Here is an 18,354-nt window from a genome sequence, read left to right on the forward strand (position 1 = left end):
TGTTGCGTACGAATAACGCCAAACAAGCCTGATTACATAGATCCGAATACACAACACATTCCAATAATATTCCTGACAAAAAAAAATACAATGTATCTCCGGAAAAGGAAGCCATGTGCCGGGGCATAGCATGTTGTACGTAAAGTGGGCGGGTACATTGCTTAAATTATTTCTGAGGCGCAATAAGTTTTTTTTGTGAAATCGCTAGCGCGCTACTCTTTGAACAAATTTGATTGACATTGATTATCTCAAGATAGGTCTGGCGTGTGTTGTGACCACCAACACAACTTTCCGAACGTGCACATTAAGAGCGATTTCAGTTTCCGTCGGACATGAACGCGCACGGCTGGCACCATCCGAGATAACCCTGCCGACACTTATCTCTTACATTTCGTATAACTTTTCTAGTTCATGGTTTTCTGCAAATCATCATATTTTTCACAGCTTTTGTTATGATTGATCACCACAATTCGTTGGGAACTATTACCATCGATCTGTTTTTTTTTTTGTTGCATGTAATTATGAAAACCTGCTGATATTTTGACTAACTTTGAAAGAGAATATTGTATAAAGAAATAGAAATATAAAAACGGGTTATTGTATTATCCACCAAAATTACTGGAAAGTACAATTATTTTTACACAATATGACCACCAAAGTTTGCGTAGTGAGGTCAACAAACCTTTTTTGTAGCAAACAGCACCCGTAAAATAATTACCGTCTACGAAGGTCATGTGCTCTCAGTTATTTTACACAGTTAAAAAAGGTGATTCTTTTGATGATATTTTTTTTTCCAAACAGCACATCTAAAGTGAAGGTCAACCAAATAACGCCTCAAGTGGAATGTATGAAATAATATGTAATTTAAACAAAATAAAAAATTACATATCGCATTTTAACATTCGATACGCCATTAATGCTTGCGGGCACATTTAAGCTTTCTCAATAATTAAAAATTTACGGCAAAGTTATATATTTTTAGTTACTTATTTAAAGTAAAACATATAATTTATTTTAATTCCATTATCTTATTTGTATTTAAAATATATTACTCACATCGCTTGCTGTAGAATTTAGAATGTTTACAACGAACAAACCTACTGGGGTTGAAACACATAGCACCTTGCACGATTTGTTTGTTTGTCTATTCATTTAATTTCTCTGAATTGCAGGTTTGAAATATTCCGTTGATTTCAATAAAAAAATTTAACAGTATAGATCAGTTATCACTAGGAATAAGAATATGCTTTCCACATACCTAACCCAAGATATGAATGCACAAAACATTGAGATGTATTACAAACTCGAAATGCTTCAACAAAAAATACCCCCGCCTTCGTTCTGGATAACGTATTCACGAACATATTGAACCTGGTCTTTAGTTAACCCCAACAATTTTGCTTCTTCTTCAAATTGTTCCAGCCCTGCCACACCGATGAGATAACCGTTCAGACGTGCCGCCACGTGCGACGAGTGTAACAGTTCAGGCGTCAACCCTATGCTCTTGGCCAGATCAGTATGTCCTTGCAGGCGGTATTTTTGATGGTAGCTGTATGTAAAAACAAAACAAACCAAACATCAAAAACTGGTTCACTAAAGCACCTTCAACGGTGCGCACTACCAATGTAAATTTGACCAACCGCAATTCTCACTGTCACGATAGAAAACGTGAACATAGCCGGTATTTTGGCAATGAACTGAGTGTGCCAATGAACTTGTGAATGAGATAAGGTCACAACCAATGCGTGCAACTCAACAAATTTTACCCGTATAGGCTGATAAAGGAAACTTACTTTTCTGCCGGATAAAATGGGCCCGCCGGGGCAATTTCGGTGATGATCTGCTCCGGTGTTCGCTTTATCTGCTCCTCAATTCGATTTGCTTCGGCAATCACGCGCTGCTCCTCATTGTGGTACAAAATTAACGACATGTACTGACGCTTGATCCGAGTCGTGAGTCCATACTCATGATTATTCCAGAATAAGTCCAACAACTCATTATAGCTTATCTTTTGCGGATCATAATCAATTTCGATTACTTCCGTGTGATCTCCCCTGGTTTAGAATATTGGAGTAATATAGAAAAATTTTCGAAAGTAGCTACGAAAACATGATTATATTTACATGTTCTTATATACGGGAGCCTCCGTGGTGCCACCAGCATAGCCTACCCGTGTACGCAAAACACCTCTGGTAGCTCCAAAGAGCGAATCACATCCCCAAAAGCACCCCATACCAAAAGTGGCCTTCGCAAATGGCGTGTTTACCTGATGCAACGGCTGTTGGGAAATGGATTCCAACTGCTCATCCTGGATGTTTGCGTGGTTCTACATAATGGCAAAAAAACACTAAAATCTTTGGTCGGTCTCTTGTATTTATCGAATAATTTACCGTAGCAACCATCTTGAGATTTTCACAACAAACTTTCAATATAAAACTAAAAAATTAAAATAAAATTGTAGTGCTCGCCGTAAAGACTTGAAAAACTCCGTTTGTATTACACAGAACTTTTGCTGAATCGATCCTATTCGAGAATATCCCAAGGACCTCGTTTCTTGATACAGTTGATCTTGAATAACGGTGAATATGCAATATTCGCGATTTTATATATACGCGAGTTTCATGTTAATTCACTATGGTACATCATGCAATACATTACAGGCCATAAATTGATTCGAATGAAATTATATTGTTAATGAAACAGGAATCATGGAAACAAAATCCTTAAATTTTATCATTTATTAATTCAATTATTAATCATGAATTGCTGAATGAATCATGAATGCTAAAAATTCTTCAGTCTGTGTTCAGGATGTAATGTTAATACACTTTCTCTCTCTCTCTCTCGCTCGCTCGATTTCTTGCTGATTCCGTTGATCCGCATGTTTTTCGCTAGTGACTTGTATGTGCTTAATAACATATTCCTTATGAATTATCTCAATTCTAAGTTATAAATAAAAAGAAACGAAATAGTTTTAAATTTGACTCTTATTACTTTTCAGTTGGATTGCCGTAAAAGATTGTAGTTAATTTTCTTTCGACTTTAAAGCAAAAATGTCAAATCCATGGTTTGACTCAAGGCCAATCCTGCCAAGATTTAACTTGGAGCTTTAAGCGCAGCTGTAGCTACTGTCAAATCTTTTTAATATCAAACTTGTTTCTCAGTTCCTTATCAAAATATTTATTACAATCTTTTAAATAATATTTATTGTATTCTTTTAAGGCTTAATCTTAAAGCGTGTGAATCTCATCAGTGCCACAAGTGTTTTACTAAAAAATGTGTAAGTGTATTGCTGGAACGTGTGTCTGCTGGTGAGTTTGCATTCACAGCTACAAATTTCTCATAAAATTCTGTCCTTTTTTGCGCAGCATCAGCATACGCAGATCGTACGCTATAAAAATTATGTCTCGAATTACATTTGTGCCATGTTTTTCAATATTTTTAATATTTTTTGTTCGATACGCTTTTTTAATGTGATAAGCTTTATAGGTGATTTACAGCTGGTTTGCGTAACTGGAATTTCCACACAACATAGGATACGATTCTTCAGTATTTTTTAAAAGAACTGTTACATATTTCTATTGGCATTCACAAGGATTTTCGAAAGAGATTGGCTACTAAGCAGAACCGACGTTACCCGTATACTAGACTTAGTAATTCTTGAAAACATGATATGATTAAGAAATAGTTCGGGAGTGTAATAAATGTGTTGTACCTGATTCACATGATACATTTATATCTTTATCATTGTGACATATCTCCTATCTGCTTATCGCTACAATTTAACTAAATTTTATTTTTTTTTTCATTTTTATCTTCCAATAGCTGCTGCCAGTGTGCAATGAGTATGTTTATCTCATTGCTGTTCGTCTTTATACTGATCGCTATAGCTGTTGCTGTAGCCATATACTTCAATCTATTCAATGTCGACGATACAGCTCCGGACGTATCTGATTTTGTTCACAAAACTGGCGATTCCATCAAGCACAGCATCAAGGAAAAACTCTCCTAGTTACGTTGTAACTTATGGCTAAAACGTCTGCCTCACTTTTATATGAATTTCAAAATAATACTTCGAGCAGAATTATTGATAAGCTTTCAGTCACGATAAAGTTGTTTAAGAACATGATTTGGCCATGATTGTATGCTGCGCTATGTGCGTTTTGCGTGTTTATAACCATCGCATTCCTAATTAACGTGCTTTAATCGTCTTTGCATATGCAAACATCATATAAAATCTGATATTCGATAAATAAAACTACTCAGGAATCATCAAAAAATAGACATCCATAATGCCAGAACTTTAACGGTAAGTATGATGATAAGGATTTGTCTTTCCATGTCTTTCGTTGAGATGTGTCGTTCGCGTCTTTTGAACTAAAAAATAAGGAGCAATTCAGAATAATGTCTAAACATGGTATGACTCACGTTCAGAGGATAGCAACTGAATCAATAGCATGGTTTTATGCATTAAACGTGTTTGATATTCCTGCGTTGTGCACAATAATAGGGCTCCCAGTGATAATTACTCGTTTTTTTATAAGTGTTGCGAAAGAAGAAAAATTCATTTTGAATATAGTTTAACTTAACTGTGCTTAAGCTGACGTAAGTAACAAAGATTGTGTTCTACATAGTTCAGGTTTCCAACGTGAAAAAAGCGCTCGTGTTAGTGTGCGTGAAAGCATAGAGAAAATCGTTCTGCAACTATTGACTCGCATCGTAGGTCCCAGTCATACGTATGCTAGTGCAGGGGGAGGGTACTAATAGAAAATATATTGAATTAGTTGAGTGTCGATTGTTTCGATGTTCAGTCAACAAGTGTAGCATTGACTAACGATTGGTGAATTGTAACTGACATTTTTGTATTCAAAGCTTGCAGAAAAATAGGCAACAAAATGTGTCACTGTGGAACAATCATTGTTTGGTAATTAAAGTATTTCAATACCGTTGTTTTCAAAGAAACAAAGAATAATTCATTTACAACACGAGTGACACATGATAAAACTAAGAATTATATTGTTCTAAAGAGAATGTCTGTGCTTAAAAATAATTAAACACTATCATGGTTTTAAATATTCTATACGCCTGGATGAATTATCTACATACATGTATGCTTGCGCAGCACATAGAGTGATTGAACTTTTTTGAGATTAATGAGCGTGTGAAATTTGTATCCCTTTTATTTTAAGCGGGATACATTTCAATGATCTAGATGGGCTTTTATACTTTTAGTACATTCTATTTACATTTTTTGAGCTGCTTACCATGTTCACTTTTTTATAATTAATCAAGTTGTAGCATCAACAAAAATTCGTTGCAATGTTAATCAGAAAAAAAGAGAAGCTAAATCGTTTTTATTTGTTTTTAAGCTGTATTCTTTTTGCCATTGCACTTGCTTTGGCCATCTACTACGGATTCATTCATGTTGACGAGTCCACTTCGGATGTGATCAAGGACACCGGATCAAAAATTAAGCATTCCATCAAAGATGGCCTAAAAAAGCTCAGCGATGATTAAGCAATACCATCTGTAATGTAATCAGGGCATGTAAGTAGCTATTTAAGCTTCGTCATTTAGCTTTATTATATATAAATAAAACTAAATTCATTTCTAGTATATTTTTTTATTTTGTTTTGTTTAACAGATGCTGATCTTGACCAACACTATTTTCTCATCATAAATTATTTATATTGGAATTTTTCAACGCGTACCCACTATAAAATGTCTCTCGAAACATGGATCTGGAAATAATCTATATGGCTTCCTAAATATTTAACTGTGTACAAAATAAGCTTTCTTATACGATATTTCAAATAATAAATGGATTGAAATGTTCAAGAGTTGTTCTTGAACTTTATTCTAAGATAGGTTTATCTAGTAATCGTTGCTAGACGCGTTATGTATATGCTTTGCCTTGACGTTCATTTTCTCCATCGGTTGCAGATTTGGAAGTGTAATAGTTACTAATGGATTTTTCACATTCTATTGGTGCTCGAAATCTTTCATGGCTGTGGTAAATAATTTGCCTCACACCAGTACGTGTTTTTTTCCCAAACCTGTCTTAAATGTTTATAGCATTATCTCAACAACATTAATCGCGTTATTTCTGGGAGCGAGTGTAATATTGAACATTTACCTATGGATTCGGCTTTCGAATGCTTTCCGGTAAAAAGAAACGTATTCAAAGGTAATGGACAAATGTACATTTTATTCAAACATCCACTTTTTCCATTCATCTTCGAACAGCCCGGTCTAAAAAGCCAATTTTTTCATAAGTAAAAACATGTGCTGATCGATTTCGAACCCATGCAGGTTGTTGGCATCTCCCTGTAACCGCATTAACAAACCTCCAAAGGACACGTATGCGGAAAGTCGATTTGATGATTCTGTCTGGGAGTCATCACCTTCAATTCTGTACACTTTGCCGAACATTACATACTCAAAACTATCGGCCCGGGATCCTTCTATTTCGGCTGCATTGTACTCCATGCTAGCTGGAAATATTATCAAGATAGAATGTTGTTTATTTCAGCTATAGACTTAATTAACTGCACAGCCATAGAAATTACCCGCTGTGCCATCCTCGTGTAATGTTGTAGCCAACACTAGCCGAAATTTATCACCTAACTCCAAAGGATACAACCACGAGTTTATATCCAATATAAGATCCATTTTGAATGATTCAGATTCGCAGTGAAGTCGACTAACTCGATCGAATTTTTTACCCTCCGGATCCATATCTTTCACGTTGAAGATATCTTCAAATAATATACCGGACATTTTTTGACCAAAGTAAAGATACGCGTTTCTCTTAGGATAGATGCAAATATCATGTGTCGATATTTCACTAGCGCTTGAATTCTGCAACGAATCAGTTTGAGAACGTATAATTGTTTAAGAAAAAGAGACCACATTATGCTTGATAAAGATAAATAAACAAATTTCTTAGCATATAAACTCACATATATTTGATAAGGGCTGCGTCTCTTTGAGGCGTTCGTTTATTTATTTCACGCGGTAGATTTGACATTTTAATAACTGACCATGTCCCGAGACCAAAGGTAGGAGCATTCAATATCAAAATTATTTTTTTGCATTTTTTCTCATGTGATAAGAAAGTTTTATCTTTTATTCATGTAACACACTATCTTTTAATCTTAATGCTTTGTACAATATGCAATTTTTGATATTGATATTCGTAATGAAATATTATAAATCGGTTTCTATTCTGATGTTTTTACAGTAGTGAAATTGAAGATATATACACTCATTGTAATTTAATGACAACCACCAAATTTTGTTTATTTTCATGCGAACGCGAAAAAACAGGAACTTGCGAATTGGAATATAAATTTCAAAATGTCCCCAGAATTACCAAACTTTGATGGAGACTCCTCAACCCGTTTGCAGTACTCAGCGCACAATCCTATTGAGCAGTACGTTCTGCTAGCAAAAGGCGCTAAAGGAGCGGCTTGCATGGAGTTGATCAAGCAAGTTCTGGAAGCACCAGGAGTTCACGTATTCGGTGAATTGCTGGCGATGCCCAACATCCAAGAGGTTAGTAGACACTTCGTACATGTAATTTCCTCTATAGATTCCGATTTTCATGTCATTCTTTAAATCTTAGCTGCAAAATGGATCACATGCAAACTACTACAATACGCTAAATCTATTTGCATACGGCACGTATCGACAATATCTCGAGAATCAAGCCAAACTCATTCAGCTGACACCGGCGATGCAAAAGAAATTACAGCATCTGACTGTTGTTTCTCTGGCTATCAAAAGCAAATGTATCCCATATAGTGAACTACTCGATGAGTTGGACATTAAGAATGTGCGAGTGCTAGAAGACTTGATAATTGAAGCGATTTACGCTGATGTTATCCACGGAAAACTGGATCAAAAAAATAAGCAGCTGGAAGTAGATTATGCGATTGGACGCGATATCCGTAAGGGAGACGTAAAAGAAATCGCTTCAATACTACACGAGTGGAGCGATTCTTGTGAGACAATTTTACTCTGTCTTGAAACTCAAATTAATCGCGCCAATACCGAAAAACAGAAACGTTTGAAGCATAAAGAAGCAATCGAACAAGAGGTATAGTACCACGGGAGCTAAGGCATGGAGTGATGTAAGGCTCATTTTTTATATCTGAATCTGTTTTTTAGATCGCCAATTTGAAGAAAGCCATCAAGACACAAGCTGTCGAAACAGATGAAGCCATGGCTACAGACACCTGCAGAGATATTGTTGGAGGACTTGACCTGCGGAAAAAGTCAACTAAATCCAAAAGCCTTAAAGGTTGCGGTAAGTCGTGGTTCAAACATTTTACTTGAAACAAGTACTTTACCATTTGAAAGCCAGTTATTGATTTTTCAAAAGTATTAAACCAACATCGTTTGTCATGATCTTTTTGTTTAACTTTTTAAATTTTTCGGATAATGTCTTACCACGTTGTTTTAGTTGTTTAATTTTGTTTTTTCATATATTTCGTTTGTTTTTCATTCGAAAGGTCCAGGAAAGTCAGTATCGAAATGATTGGCTTAATCTCCCTACCAAGAAGATCCAGGCGAAGCTACCCGAGGGCACTAATGGGATTTTATTAACTTCTTAGTTTTCCTTTGCGAATTTTCTTTATTTCTTTCCCGACGTTCTGAAGAAAAAACTGCCCACAAAGCGTCAATGAAGACACGTACCCTGATTTATTCCATTACTAAAATTGTATTGCTAAACATGAATAAAATCGCCACCCGCTGAACAAGCGTGCAATTCAGTCTTTATCCGAAAAAAGTAGTGTACGCTCAGAAGGAATCATAATCATATTTGAATTACCTCCGGCGCATTTTGCAAGGTGTATGCCATCAAAACAAATGATTCTTTTGCTTCAACGACTATATGATCAACAGGTACTAGATACAATCTGCTTTTGGAGCTGGATACGGATAGAATATCCAAAATAGCAAATTTAAGAGAGGGCTCATACTTAGTTAGATCGATTATTTTGACTACATCGCCAATATTAACTACAGTGTAAATAGATATTGTTTGATCATCTTTTACGTGTCGAAGTATTACTAAAACATTGTCCTCGACAAAAGTTCCTAAGCTGCGCGGGTCGTAATTTGTATTCTTCTTTTTCTCTACCAACTGGCGGTAAACCTTAAGATGGCTTCTATCATTTAGTAATTGCATTTGAACGTTTACTAACGTGTAATTCGATGAAACAGGCAACCAAGTGTGGTTGGCTTCGGAGAATCCAGCATTTTTAGACGAATCCCACTGGAATGGCGTCCGCTCGGGATCACGTGTTGTATATTGATATTTATCTGGTCCCGCATTGCACGCCGCTGGATCTACGGTGTCGTTGTATGATATCCAAACATCGTCCATTCCTATTTCTTCCCCCTAAATGACACAAACGAATAAAATATGTGATTTCAAATAATTTAACCATCTCTTCAGCGAAGGATATCTATATTATTTACATTGTACGTTACGCTAACACCTGGTAAAGAAAGTATGATCATATTCATAGCATCTATCATATCATCTCCGAATCTGCTAGCCACTCGGTGTTGATCGTGATTACCAATCTGTAAATGGATTGCTTTGGTTACAACCTACAAGCTTGAAACAGCAATATTTTAAACATTAGCAGCAACACATTACTTACCACCCAATTAGGAACTATTGATTCGTCATTGGGCATATTCCCAAGCCAGTAATTGATCGCATTTTTAAAATCAGAAGTTTTTGAACTATTGTTTAAATCGGTTATGAGATGAAAATTAAATGGAATTTGCGCTCCAGGAACCGTTTGGTTTCCATAATATTTCATCACAATATCAATTGGCGAATACGTTTCTGCCATTAAAATGCGCTCACGCACACCGTAATGTTGTTGGAAATGATCCATTACAGCTCGCCACTGATAAATCATGTCAAGCGTTTCGTTACGGTCTTGTGTAAAAATGTGCACGAGATAGCCCGGGTCATCTGGGTCATCAGTATTTCCACTGAGAGGCTCATCCGGAAACTGACCGTCAGCACCAGGCAGCACCTCAAAGAGAGTCGGAACTGCATCTATCCGATATCCTGCAACCCCACGGCGAAGCCAAAACCGCATCACTTCTTTCATAGCTTCCACCACGTCCGGATTGCGATAGTTGAGATCTGGCTGTTTGATCGAGAACTGATGCAAGTAGTATTCTTGGCGTACCTCACTCCACTGCCAGGCGCTGCCTCGAAAAAAGCTAACCCAATTAGAGGGAGGGTGGGGTCGGCTGGAACCATCATTTACATTTTTTCGCCCTGGATGCCATATGTAAAAATCCTCGTAACCGGGTACACGCTGCTCGGATTTTTTAAACCATTCATGCTCATCACTAGTGTGGTTGGGTACAAAATCTAGAATAACTTCCATCCCACGATCGTGGGCCTGCTTGACCAGTTCGTCAAAATCTGATAGTGTGCCATATTCTGGATGGATCGAGTAGTAGTCGGAAATGTCATAACCGAAGTCAGCCATGGGTGATTTGAATATGGGCGATAACCAAAAGCCATCTATTTTGTTTGCCTCTAAATAATCCAACCTCTCAATGATTCCACGCAAATCGCCAATGCCATCTCCGTTACTATCCATGAATGATCTTGGATAGATTTGGTAAAAAACCCCTGATTTCCACCAACCGTCACTGTCTTTCGTTTTGTACTTCAAATCTCGTGCATCACATAGCCTTATCCCTAAAAACAATGCAAGTGAAATGTAGCATACAACACAGTGCAGCATTTTAACTCACTGAAGCACAGCGTACGACTAACGAAGCTCCATCGTCCGGAAGCACATTGGCTGATTGTTGTAAACACATGTGGCACACGTCTTCTATTTTTAGATCGCTCTACGGCAACGTTCAGATTGGGTTGTTGTATGTCGCAGGAAAGAACGCCAATGTGAACATGTGGGCAAAATGTTTATATACCTTCAGTCGAGGGCAAATATCAAGAACTACGCCAACCATGCAAATAGAAACATGCCGCACAGCTGAATGCAACTTTCATTCAGTCATTTATTCAACTTTTCATATAGTTATTGCATTCTGCTAAAAATGCAATCTGCTGCATAAATACGAATATTACTATAACATTAGGAAATAGTATTATCAATCATAAGTGATTTATGATTTCATCTATGATGCGCAAATGAATTTAATAATAAAAAAATAGAAAATTTACATTTATTACAGTAAAATTTTTAAATTAATCCATTGAAGAAACCATTATATATACCATCAAATCACATAGCGTCACGTCTGTTAAGTACCGTATCCGTACCGCCAAATAGTACAATCTTCGAGAGGTTGGCAAATACAAAATAATAACCAATACTTCACCTCACTCACAATGGAACTGCAAGATATGATTGATAACGAGTGGCCTTCCAATAGTTATTGATATAAATGCAATTCTTACTTGCCGCGGTGTAGACAGTTTGCTGAAAACTTTTGCGATAACTTGAATCCAGTTCTCTCGGATAATGGTTTATTTTCACCGGTGTGCTCAGTGCTGCAGCTGGATCGGTCTAATCATATTAGTATGTTCTTCGGTAACAGCACAGAAAGACTGGTGGGAATCGGCAAGCTTCTATCAGATCTATCCACGGTCATTTCAAGATAGCAATGGAGATGGAATCGGTGATCTTAATGGAATTACAAGCCGTTTAGGATATCTCAAATCGTTAGGCGTTACTGCGTTTTGGCTTTCCCCTATATATCCTTCTCCAATGGCCGATTTTGGGTATGACATTTCTAACTTTACTGATATTCATCCGAGCTTTGGAACAATGGACGATTTCAAACGGCTCGTGGATGAAGCAAAAAAACTTCAATTACGAATTATTCTGGACTTTGTACCAAACCACACCAGTGATGAACACGAATGGTTTAAGAAGAGTGTTAAAGGCGAGAATGGGTATAAGGATTTTTACGTATGGCAAGATGCCAAACCGGGATCAGATCAAGCCCCGCCAAATAATTGGGTAAGACTATTAGACTATTAGTTAGATTAGATTCACTTTGTCTCCTACGTATGTTTGTATACGTTTGCTTGTTCAACAGGTTGCGGCTTGGTACGGTTCGGCGTGGGAATGGAATGAAGACCGACAGCAATTTTACCTTCATCAGTTTCATAAAAAACAACCAGATCTCAATTACCGGAACCCTGCCGTGGTACAGGCGATGAAAGACGTGCTGCGCTTTTGGTTGGATCAGGGCGTAGATGGATTTCGAATCGATGCCGTTCCTTGGCTCTTCGAAACCGTTGGGTTCCCAGATGAACCTTTGAGTGGACAGTCGACCGATCCGTTAAGCCAGAATTACCTTAATCATATATATACGCTTGATCAGCCGGAAACTGTTGACATGGTTTACCAGTGGCGTGAGCTGATGGAACAGTACAAGAAGGAACATAATACTTCCACCAAAATCCTTATGACCGAAGCCTGGTCTTCGCTGGATGTGGTAAAAACATACTTCAACGACAGCAACAACCGCCAGGGTTCGCAAATGCCGTTCAATTTTCAACTCATTATGCGGCTAGATCAAAACTCAAAGGCTTCGGATTTCAAAGTTGTCATTGACTCGTGGATTGATATCATTCCACCAGGTCATGTACCCAACTGGGTGGTAAGTAGCACCTAATGATAATCTGCATGAATGTTTCGGATTTCTTGGCAATGAACGTTAATCTTTTAGCTCGGTAATCATGACAAACGTCGTGTTTCGTCTCGTATGGGTGGAGATCACATGGTTGATATAATGGCAATGATTGAACTAACGTTGCCTGGGATTACGGTTACGTATCAAGGAGAAGAGATCGGAATGCATGATGTTGATATATCTTGGGCCGACACAAAGGATCCAGCTGCTTGCCAGTTAACGGAGGAAACATACCAAGAAGGCACACGTGACCCTGCCAGAACACCATTTCAGTGGGATGCTTCCGTTAATGCAGGATTTACGAATGCCACAGTTATTCCATGGTTACCACTTGCTCCGGATTACCCCCTGGTAAACGTGAAAGTACAACAGGAATCCAAACAAAACAGTCACCTAAAAGTGTTCTTGGAATTGATGAAATTGCGAGCAACAAATACCCTTATATGGGGATCTTATACGTCGTTGGTTCTAGGAAATAATGTTTATGCAATAATGCGAGCATTTCCAAACGATAAACGCACATTCGTAGTGCTAACTAATATCGGTTCTACGGTAGAAACGGTTGACGCTACAAAGCTGGATGGTAATATCCCCACCGATCTTGTATTTCGTGTCGTTTGCACTTCATCAAAGCATGTTGTTGGGTAGGAACAATGCTTGCATTTAAAAATACTTTTTTGCCAATTATGCTCTTTATCCTTTCAGGGAAACTGTTTCTGCAAAAAACATTGAAATGCAGCCCTACGAAGCAGTTGTATTGAGCAATAGTGCGAATGGATCCACATACTGTTGCTTGCTCTTATTCTTTATCTTACTGGCGATTATACATTAGACAACATGTACTGAGCTAGTTTATATATTGAATAATATATATATATATATATATATATATATATATATATATATATATATATATATATATATATATATATATATATATATATATATATATATATGAGTGAATTGTTCAAACATTTCAAAATAATAAAGCTGACGATTTATTTGGGTGAATTAATAGAACATGATTCAAGTGATTACGATGACGTCGCAAAGTTTTTCAATTTAGGTTGTTGGTTTACGGTAGCCCAGGTTATTTTATACAGTCCTAAGCACGTAAAATTTGAGGGGGGCGTCAAAACCAAAACTATATTCGTTCGAAGGGAGTAGATCGAGATTATATGCTTCTGATAGAAAATAACAATTTAAAATTATAAAACGTGGTTTTTTCGACAGATCTGTTTATCCTTGTTCATTATCGGCTAGCTCTGACGACGTGACGCTTTCTTACACTTCCATTTTCAAAATTGTACAAAAGCTAGTATGCCGATGCATTTGGGTTTAGCAAAGGACAGATGGCGACGATAAATGGTACGAGCGGTTTAGGTTTCGGTTTAGGTTTTGCGGCAGTCCAATTCGACAGACCATTCTGAAGACCGTCAAAATATTGTTGCTCGAGATAAATAAATAAGTGAGAATCATAGAAGTTATCACTTTTAATAATAAAATAATCTTTGTAATGCACTTCATCATGTGATTTTTCCCTTTCAAGTATGTTAGGAAGTATTTGATACCTTTTCTTAAAAAAATAATGAATAGCATTTAAATATCAACACCGTCGAGTGTACTGTTTGTATGGTAGTTCAGATGGCTTGATAATGAACACAGTAGTTAATAGTGGGAAAATGATCAATTTGTCGCCTCGTGAGAGACAGGAACAACAAAATTAATCTCGCTTATCAAATGACAAACATCTTCCTAGTCATCATAATGATACGTTTTTTTTCTTCTTGTAAGCTTCCAATGAGCAAGTGCATTGTTTAGTGAGTGCTTCATGCAAATACTCATCACCATCAACAAGACCTATTTCAAGGAGACGCGAGTAGCCATTTCAAATCATATAAAACTAGCTTCTACCCGGAGCTGGAAAGTATTTTTGATCAGAACGTGCCTTAGGAAAAATGTGGGGAGTGGCTTCTTTAGTTTTGTTCTATTCAATACCTGTTCTTCTGGCAGATGAACACTGGTGGCAACACGCCAACTTTTATCAGATATACCCACGGTCATTCAAAGATAGCGATGGCGATGGGGTTGGAGATTTGCGTGGTGTGATGGAGAAAGTTCCCTACTTGCGACATGAGCTAGGTATCGATGCAATATGGCTATCTCCGATTTTTAAATCTCCGATGGCCGATTTTGGATACGACATATCAGATTTTCGTGATATTCATTCTGAGTTCGGTTCCATTGAGGATTTGGAGGCATTGGCTCGAACGTGTGAAACAGAAGGGCTGAAGCTCATCTTGGATTTTGTTCCCAATCATAGTAGTGACGAAAGTGCATGGTTCATAAATTCTGTCAAGAAGGATCCCATCTATAGTGATTATTACGTTTGGCATCCGGGAAAGTTGCTAGCCAACGGCACACGTGTTCCCCCATCGAACTGGGTTAGTGTGTTTAGAGGGTCGGCCTGGGAGTGGAATGACGTTCGAAAAGAGTACTACTTACATCAATTCTTAGTGAAACAACCCGACCTTAACTATCGAAACCCAGCGTTGGTGCAGGAAATGAAAGATGTTCTTAAGTTTTGGCTAGAGAAAGGCGTTCATGGATTCCGCATTGATGCCGTGCCTTATTTATTTGAATCTACTCCTATGAATGGCATATATCCGGACGAAGTGAAGAGTGGGGAAACCGATGATCCGGATAATCCCGCATACGTTATCCATACGCATACTCAAAATTTAAATGAAACCTTCGACATGATGTACCAGTGGAGAAAGGTGGTAGATGACTTTAAGCAACAGCATGCAACTGACGATATCGTGCTAATGGCAGAAGCGTACACACCTTTGCTCAACATTATACGGCTTTTTGGAAACGATTCGACAGATGGAGCACATGTGCCGTTCAATTTTGAAGTTTTGAGCAACACATTTAAGGACACAACCGGAAAACAATTCCATGATAACATTAAACGATGGCTCGATGTTGTCCCCTCAAACCGTGTTTCAAACTGGGTGGTATGTAAATGATTTAGTAGAAGTATTGTACACTGATGTCAAAATTAATAATGCATTTTATTTGTTAGCTTGGCAATCACGATAATAAACGAGTTGCAACTCGTTTGGGAATCGCGCGATCGGATTTATATCAAATCGCTTTAAACGTGCTGCCTGGGATTGCTGTCACATACAACGGAGATGAACTAGCCATGGAGGACGTGTACATCTCGTGGAAAGACACCATTGATCCTGCAGCATGTAATTCTAATCCCAAGGACTATTTGCTATACTCTCGTGATCCAGTGCGTACGCCATTCCAATGGGACGATTCTATTAGTGCGGGATTTTCAACAAACCGTACCACATGGCTACCCGTAGCATCGAATTACAAAACATTAAACTACAAAGCGCAGAAAGCAGCGCCACGTTCTCACGTTAAAATATTTAAAGCTCTCGTGCGTCTGCGTAAGCAACGAACGTTGCGTGAAGGATCTATCGATATGCAATTGATCGGTGAAAACATAATTGTAATCAAACGGCATCTCGAATCCGTAAGCACAATTGTGGCCGTTTTGAACTTTAACAAAACAACAGAAACAATCAAATTATCATCCGTGTTCGATGGACTACCGGCAACGTTTGAAATCATCACATCTTCATTGCAAACCAGTTATATAGATGGGTAAATACATTGGTTAGGCTCGATTTAGTGTAACTAAATGATATTAATTTTTTCTATCAAATTACAGCACTGTTGTGGCCAGAGATGAAATTGTTTTACCCGCGGATGCAGCTATAGTGTTAGAAGGCAATATTGCGAATGGTGCTTAAATATACTTTACTTGCAAGTTACTGAAATCGCTACATAATTGATTATGCATTTTATTTAAAAAGGGAGCAATATTAAATCAAAACTTAAACAATAAACATCAATGAATAAAATATTGAAAGTTTTGTCGCTATGATTCAAATATATTCAATTGGTGTTGGAAGCAACGATATCTTATTTTGGATTTTAAAGATATGAAATCAAGTTTAGAAATTTATAGTCCCCAATTATTTTTAAAACTTTGCAAACCGTGTATTGTATACAACAATTTCGTAATAGTGATGTGATTTAAACGTTTGACTAGGAGATGCTTGAGAATGAATGTAATAGAGCTACTTTCTATAACTGCACTCGTTTAGGATTATATATGCTGTTTTTGGCAAACACATATGAGAGAATCCACGCTTGCATCAAATGAATCCAAATTTCCGCGATTCTATTTCAAATACGAAGTATTGTGCAATGTCAGCCAGGTTATAGAATCGAACCTGTTCTTATATGCATGTTCAAACGTCAAAGCTCTGTGTACCAAAATGTTTGTCCATTGTAAAAGTTGCAGTGCTAAATAAAGGTAAAAATTGTGTAAAAATTAAAAAATCATTCGTAAATCGTGGATTCACTGAAAAGGACCGGTTCTTATATTTCGTTAACAGCTCTCCTAAGTGTTATCAAAGTCAAAAGATTAGTGCAAACTGTAATATCATGGCATGTTTTTTTGAATACTATGAAGAACAGTGAATGAAAGAACTAGTCGTCAAGAAAGCCTGCGGTAGCTTTAATTGCGATAATCTTTATTATTTTTCTGTGGGTCGTCCGATGATGGTGATAGAAAAAATCAATCGGAGAAACCTGAACGCTGTCAAATATCCCAGATGTTCCGTATGATCCGTATTTGTTCATGTTACATGCGTGAGTTGCTGTGACTCATCGCCACAGCCGTCGATCTTGTGGCTAGTTGACTTGCAGCATCAACTCAACACCGAAGTTCAGATACAGTTTTTACAATCGTGGTAAGGACTATGTGTTAGTAGCCTAATCATTTGGCATATTTCTAGGATGACGAATTAGAGACTGTTGTAGTACCCAGGAAAGGGAACCTTTGGATGTTGTGAGAGAGAGGAATCGGGGTAAATGTTTAAGAACTCTGCATATAGCAAAAACAAATGGTCTACTCCCTTTGCGTATGCGTAAATGCATGACTACAAAATTGTACGTATGCATTCGATGGGAACTCCTTGTTGCAAAACATTGTTGCCGAATCTGGTTATTTTGTTTATTTTTTTGCTGGTGCTTCATAGCCAGCGGCCAATGGCTTTTTCCCTCCTCGCTATCTTTGAAAGTTTTTTTAATTAATCCGACTCTAATTCCCAATTATCGCTGATAATCATCGATGTTATACATGCAATACTTATTGTAATTTTATGTTTGAACTTTTCTATATGTTACAGACCCAACCAAGATACCGGAGGCCGAACGTAATCGTATGAGACAGTACACTCTCACCAAAGTCTAATCAGATGGTCGCAGTGTAAACATTCCGAAGCTGACCTGTTCGATGTTCACAGGCTAATCGATTGACCTACACATGGTGTAACATCATGCACCGCGTGACATCTATGCTTCATTTAATTCTACTTCCACCCTACACAAGCTTCGGTTAATCAAATCTGGTGCAATCATAAACAAAAATTAAAGACAAAAAAACACCACCACCACACCGAGTCTCTTGGCGGCAAGGGTGCGGCAAAGTGGCGTTCATTCCAAATGCTGGCCCCAGGGGTGTTGAAATGGAATGCAGCATTCCGG

The 18,354-nt window shown here is 37.6% G+C and overlaps 6 protein-coding genes and 1 long non-coding RNA gene across 13 annotated transcripts; 4 read left to right on the forward strand and 3 right to left on the reverse strand.

Moving 5' to 3' along the window:
• Nucleotides 1-1,029: 1,029 nt before the first annotated feature.
• Nucleotides 1,030-3,670, reverse strand: LOC128721688 (peptide methionine sulfoxide reductase). 2 transcript variants are annotated; one of them, XM_053815468.1, is made up of 4 exons: nt 3,638-3,670; nt 2,124-2,308; nt 1,794-2,054; nt 1,030-1,549 (listed from the first exon to the last, which is right to left on the reverse strand). In XM_053815468.1, the coding sequence occupies exons 1-4, from the start codon at nt 3,668-3,670 to the stop codon at nt 1,315-1,317; spliced, it is 714 nt and encodes a 237-aa protein (XP_053671443.1). In that variant the 3' UTR covers nt 1,030-1,314. The 2 variants fall into 2 exon arrangements, with proteins under 2 accessions (XP_053671443.1, XP_053671442.1); XM_053815467.1 differs by lacking the exon at nt 3,638-3,670 and adding an exon at nt 2,391-2,529 and having other exon boundaries at nt 2,124-2,326.
• LOC128721689 (uncharacterized) lies at nt 3,241-5,829 on the forward strand. 2 transcript variants are annotated; one of them, XR_008410783.1, is made up of 4 exons: nt 3,241-3,311; nt 3,826-4,309; nt 5,370-5,547; nt 5,645-5,829. It is a non-coding gene; the product is annotated as an uncharacterized LOC128721689 (long non-coding RNA). The 2 variants fall into 2 exon arrangements; XR_008410782.1 differs by lacking the exons at nt 3,241-3,311; nt 3,826-4,309 and adding an exon at nt 4,687-4,924.
• Nucleotides 5,830-6,224: 395 nt separating this feature from the next.
• LOC128720155 (DNA-directed RNA polymerases I, II, and III subunit RPABC3) lies at nt 6,225-6,780 on the reverse strand. The gene is made up of 2 exons (XM_053813809.1): nt 6,570-6,780; nt 6,225-6,494 (listed from the first exon to the last, which is right to left on the reverse strand). Exons 1-2 carry the CDS (start codon nt 6,778-6,780, stop codon nt 6,253-6,255), a joined length of 453 nt encoding a protein of 150 aa, XP_053669784.1. The 3' UTR covers nt 6,225-6,252.
• A 579-nt stretch (nt 6,781-7,359) lies between these two features.
• On the forward strand, nt 7,360-8,654 carry LOC128731747 (COP9 signalosome complex subunit 7). Of its 2 annotated transcripts, none has more exons than XM_053824884.1 (4): nt 7,360-7,557; nt 7,628-8,101; nt 8,173-8,311; nt 8,517-8,654. In XM_053824884.1, the coding sequence occupies exons 1-4, from the start codon at nt 7,360-7,362 to the stop codon at nt 8,540-8,542; spliced, it is 837 nt and encodes a 278-aa protein (XP_053680859.1). In that variant the 3' UTR covers nt 8,543-8,654. The 2 variants fall into 2 exon arrangements, with proteins under 2 accessions (XP_053680859.1, XP_053680860.1); XM_053824885.1 differs by having other exon boundaries at nt 7,372-7,557; nt 8,523-8,651.
• A 52-nt stretch (nt 8,655-8,706) lies between these two features.
• LOC128731744 (maltase A1-like) lies at nt 8,707-10,924 on the reverse strand. Of its 3 annotated transcripts, none has more exons than XM_053824879.1 (4): nt 10,804-10,924; nt 9,678-10,747; nt 9,490-9,597; nt 8,707-9,409 (listed from the first exon to the last, which is right to left on the reverse strand). In XM_053824879.1, exons 2-4 carry the CDS (start codon nt 10,644-10,646, stop codon nt 8,822-8,824), a joined length of 1,665 nt encoding a protein of 554 aa, XP_053680854.1. In that variant the 5' UTR covers nt 10,647-10,747; nt 10,804-10,924; the 3' UTR covers nt 8,707-8,821. The 3 variants fall into 3 exon arrangements, with proteins under 3 accessions (XP_053680854.1, XP_053680855.1, XP_053680853.1); XM_053824880.1 differs by having other exon boundaries at nt 10,819-10,835; XM_053824878.1 differs by having other exon boundaries at nt 9,678-10,918.
• A 578-nt stretch (nt 10,925-11,502) lies between these two features.
• Nucleotides 11,503-13,590, forward strand: LOC128731745 (maltase A3-like). Of its 2 annotated transcripts, XM_053824882.1 has the most exons (5): nt 11,503-11,797; nt 11,927-12,038; nt 12,118-12,684; nt 12,754-13,361; nt 13,423-13,589. In XM_053824882.1, exons 1-5 carry the CDS (start codon nt 11,538-11,540, stop codon nt 13,547-13,549), a joined length of 1,674 nt encoding a protein of 557 aa, XP_053680857.1. In that variant the 5' UTR covers nt 11,503-11,537; the 3' UTR covers nt 13,550-13,589. The 2 variants fall into 2 exon arrangements, with proteins under 2 accessions (XP_053680857.1, XP_053680856.1); XM_053824881.1 differs by having other exon boundaries at nt 11,503-12,038; nt 13,423-13,590.
• Nucleotides 13,591-14,660: 1,070 nt separating this feature from the next.
• LOC128731746 (probable maltase) lies at nt 14,661-16,661 on the forward strand. Its single transcript, XM_053824883.1, has 3 exons — nt 14,661-15,737; nt 15,806-16,401; nt 16,469-16,661. The coding sequence occupies exons 1-3, from the start codon at nt 14,676-14,678 to the stop codon at nt 16,548-16,550; spliced, it is 1,740 nt and encodes a 579-aa protein (XP_053680858.1). The 5' UTR covers nt 14,661-14,675; the 3' UTR covers nt 16,551-16,661.
• The last annotated feature ends 1,693 nt before the right edge of the window (nt 16,662-18,354 follow it).

Source organism: Anopheles nili, chromosome 2, assembly GCF_943737925.1.
Source record: "Anopheles nili chromosome 2, idAnoNiliSN_F5_01, whole genome shotgun sequence".
Classification (NCBI taxonomy): domain Eukaryota; kingdom Metazoa; phylum Arthropoda; class Insecta; order Diptera; family Culicidae; genus Anopheles; species Anopheles nili.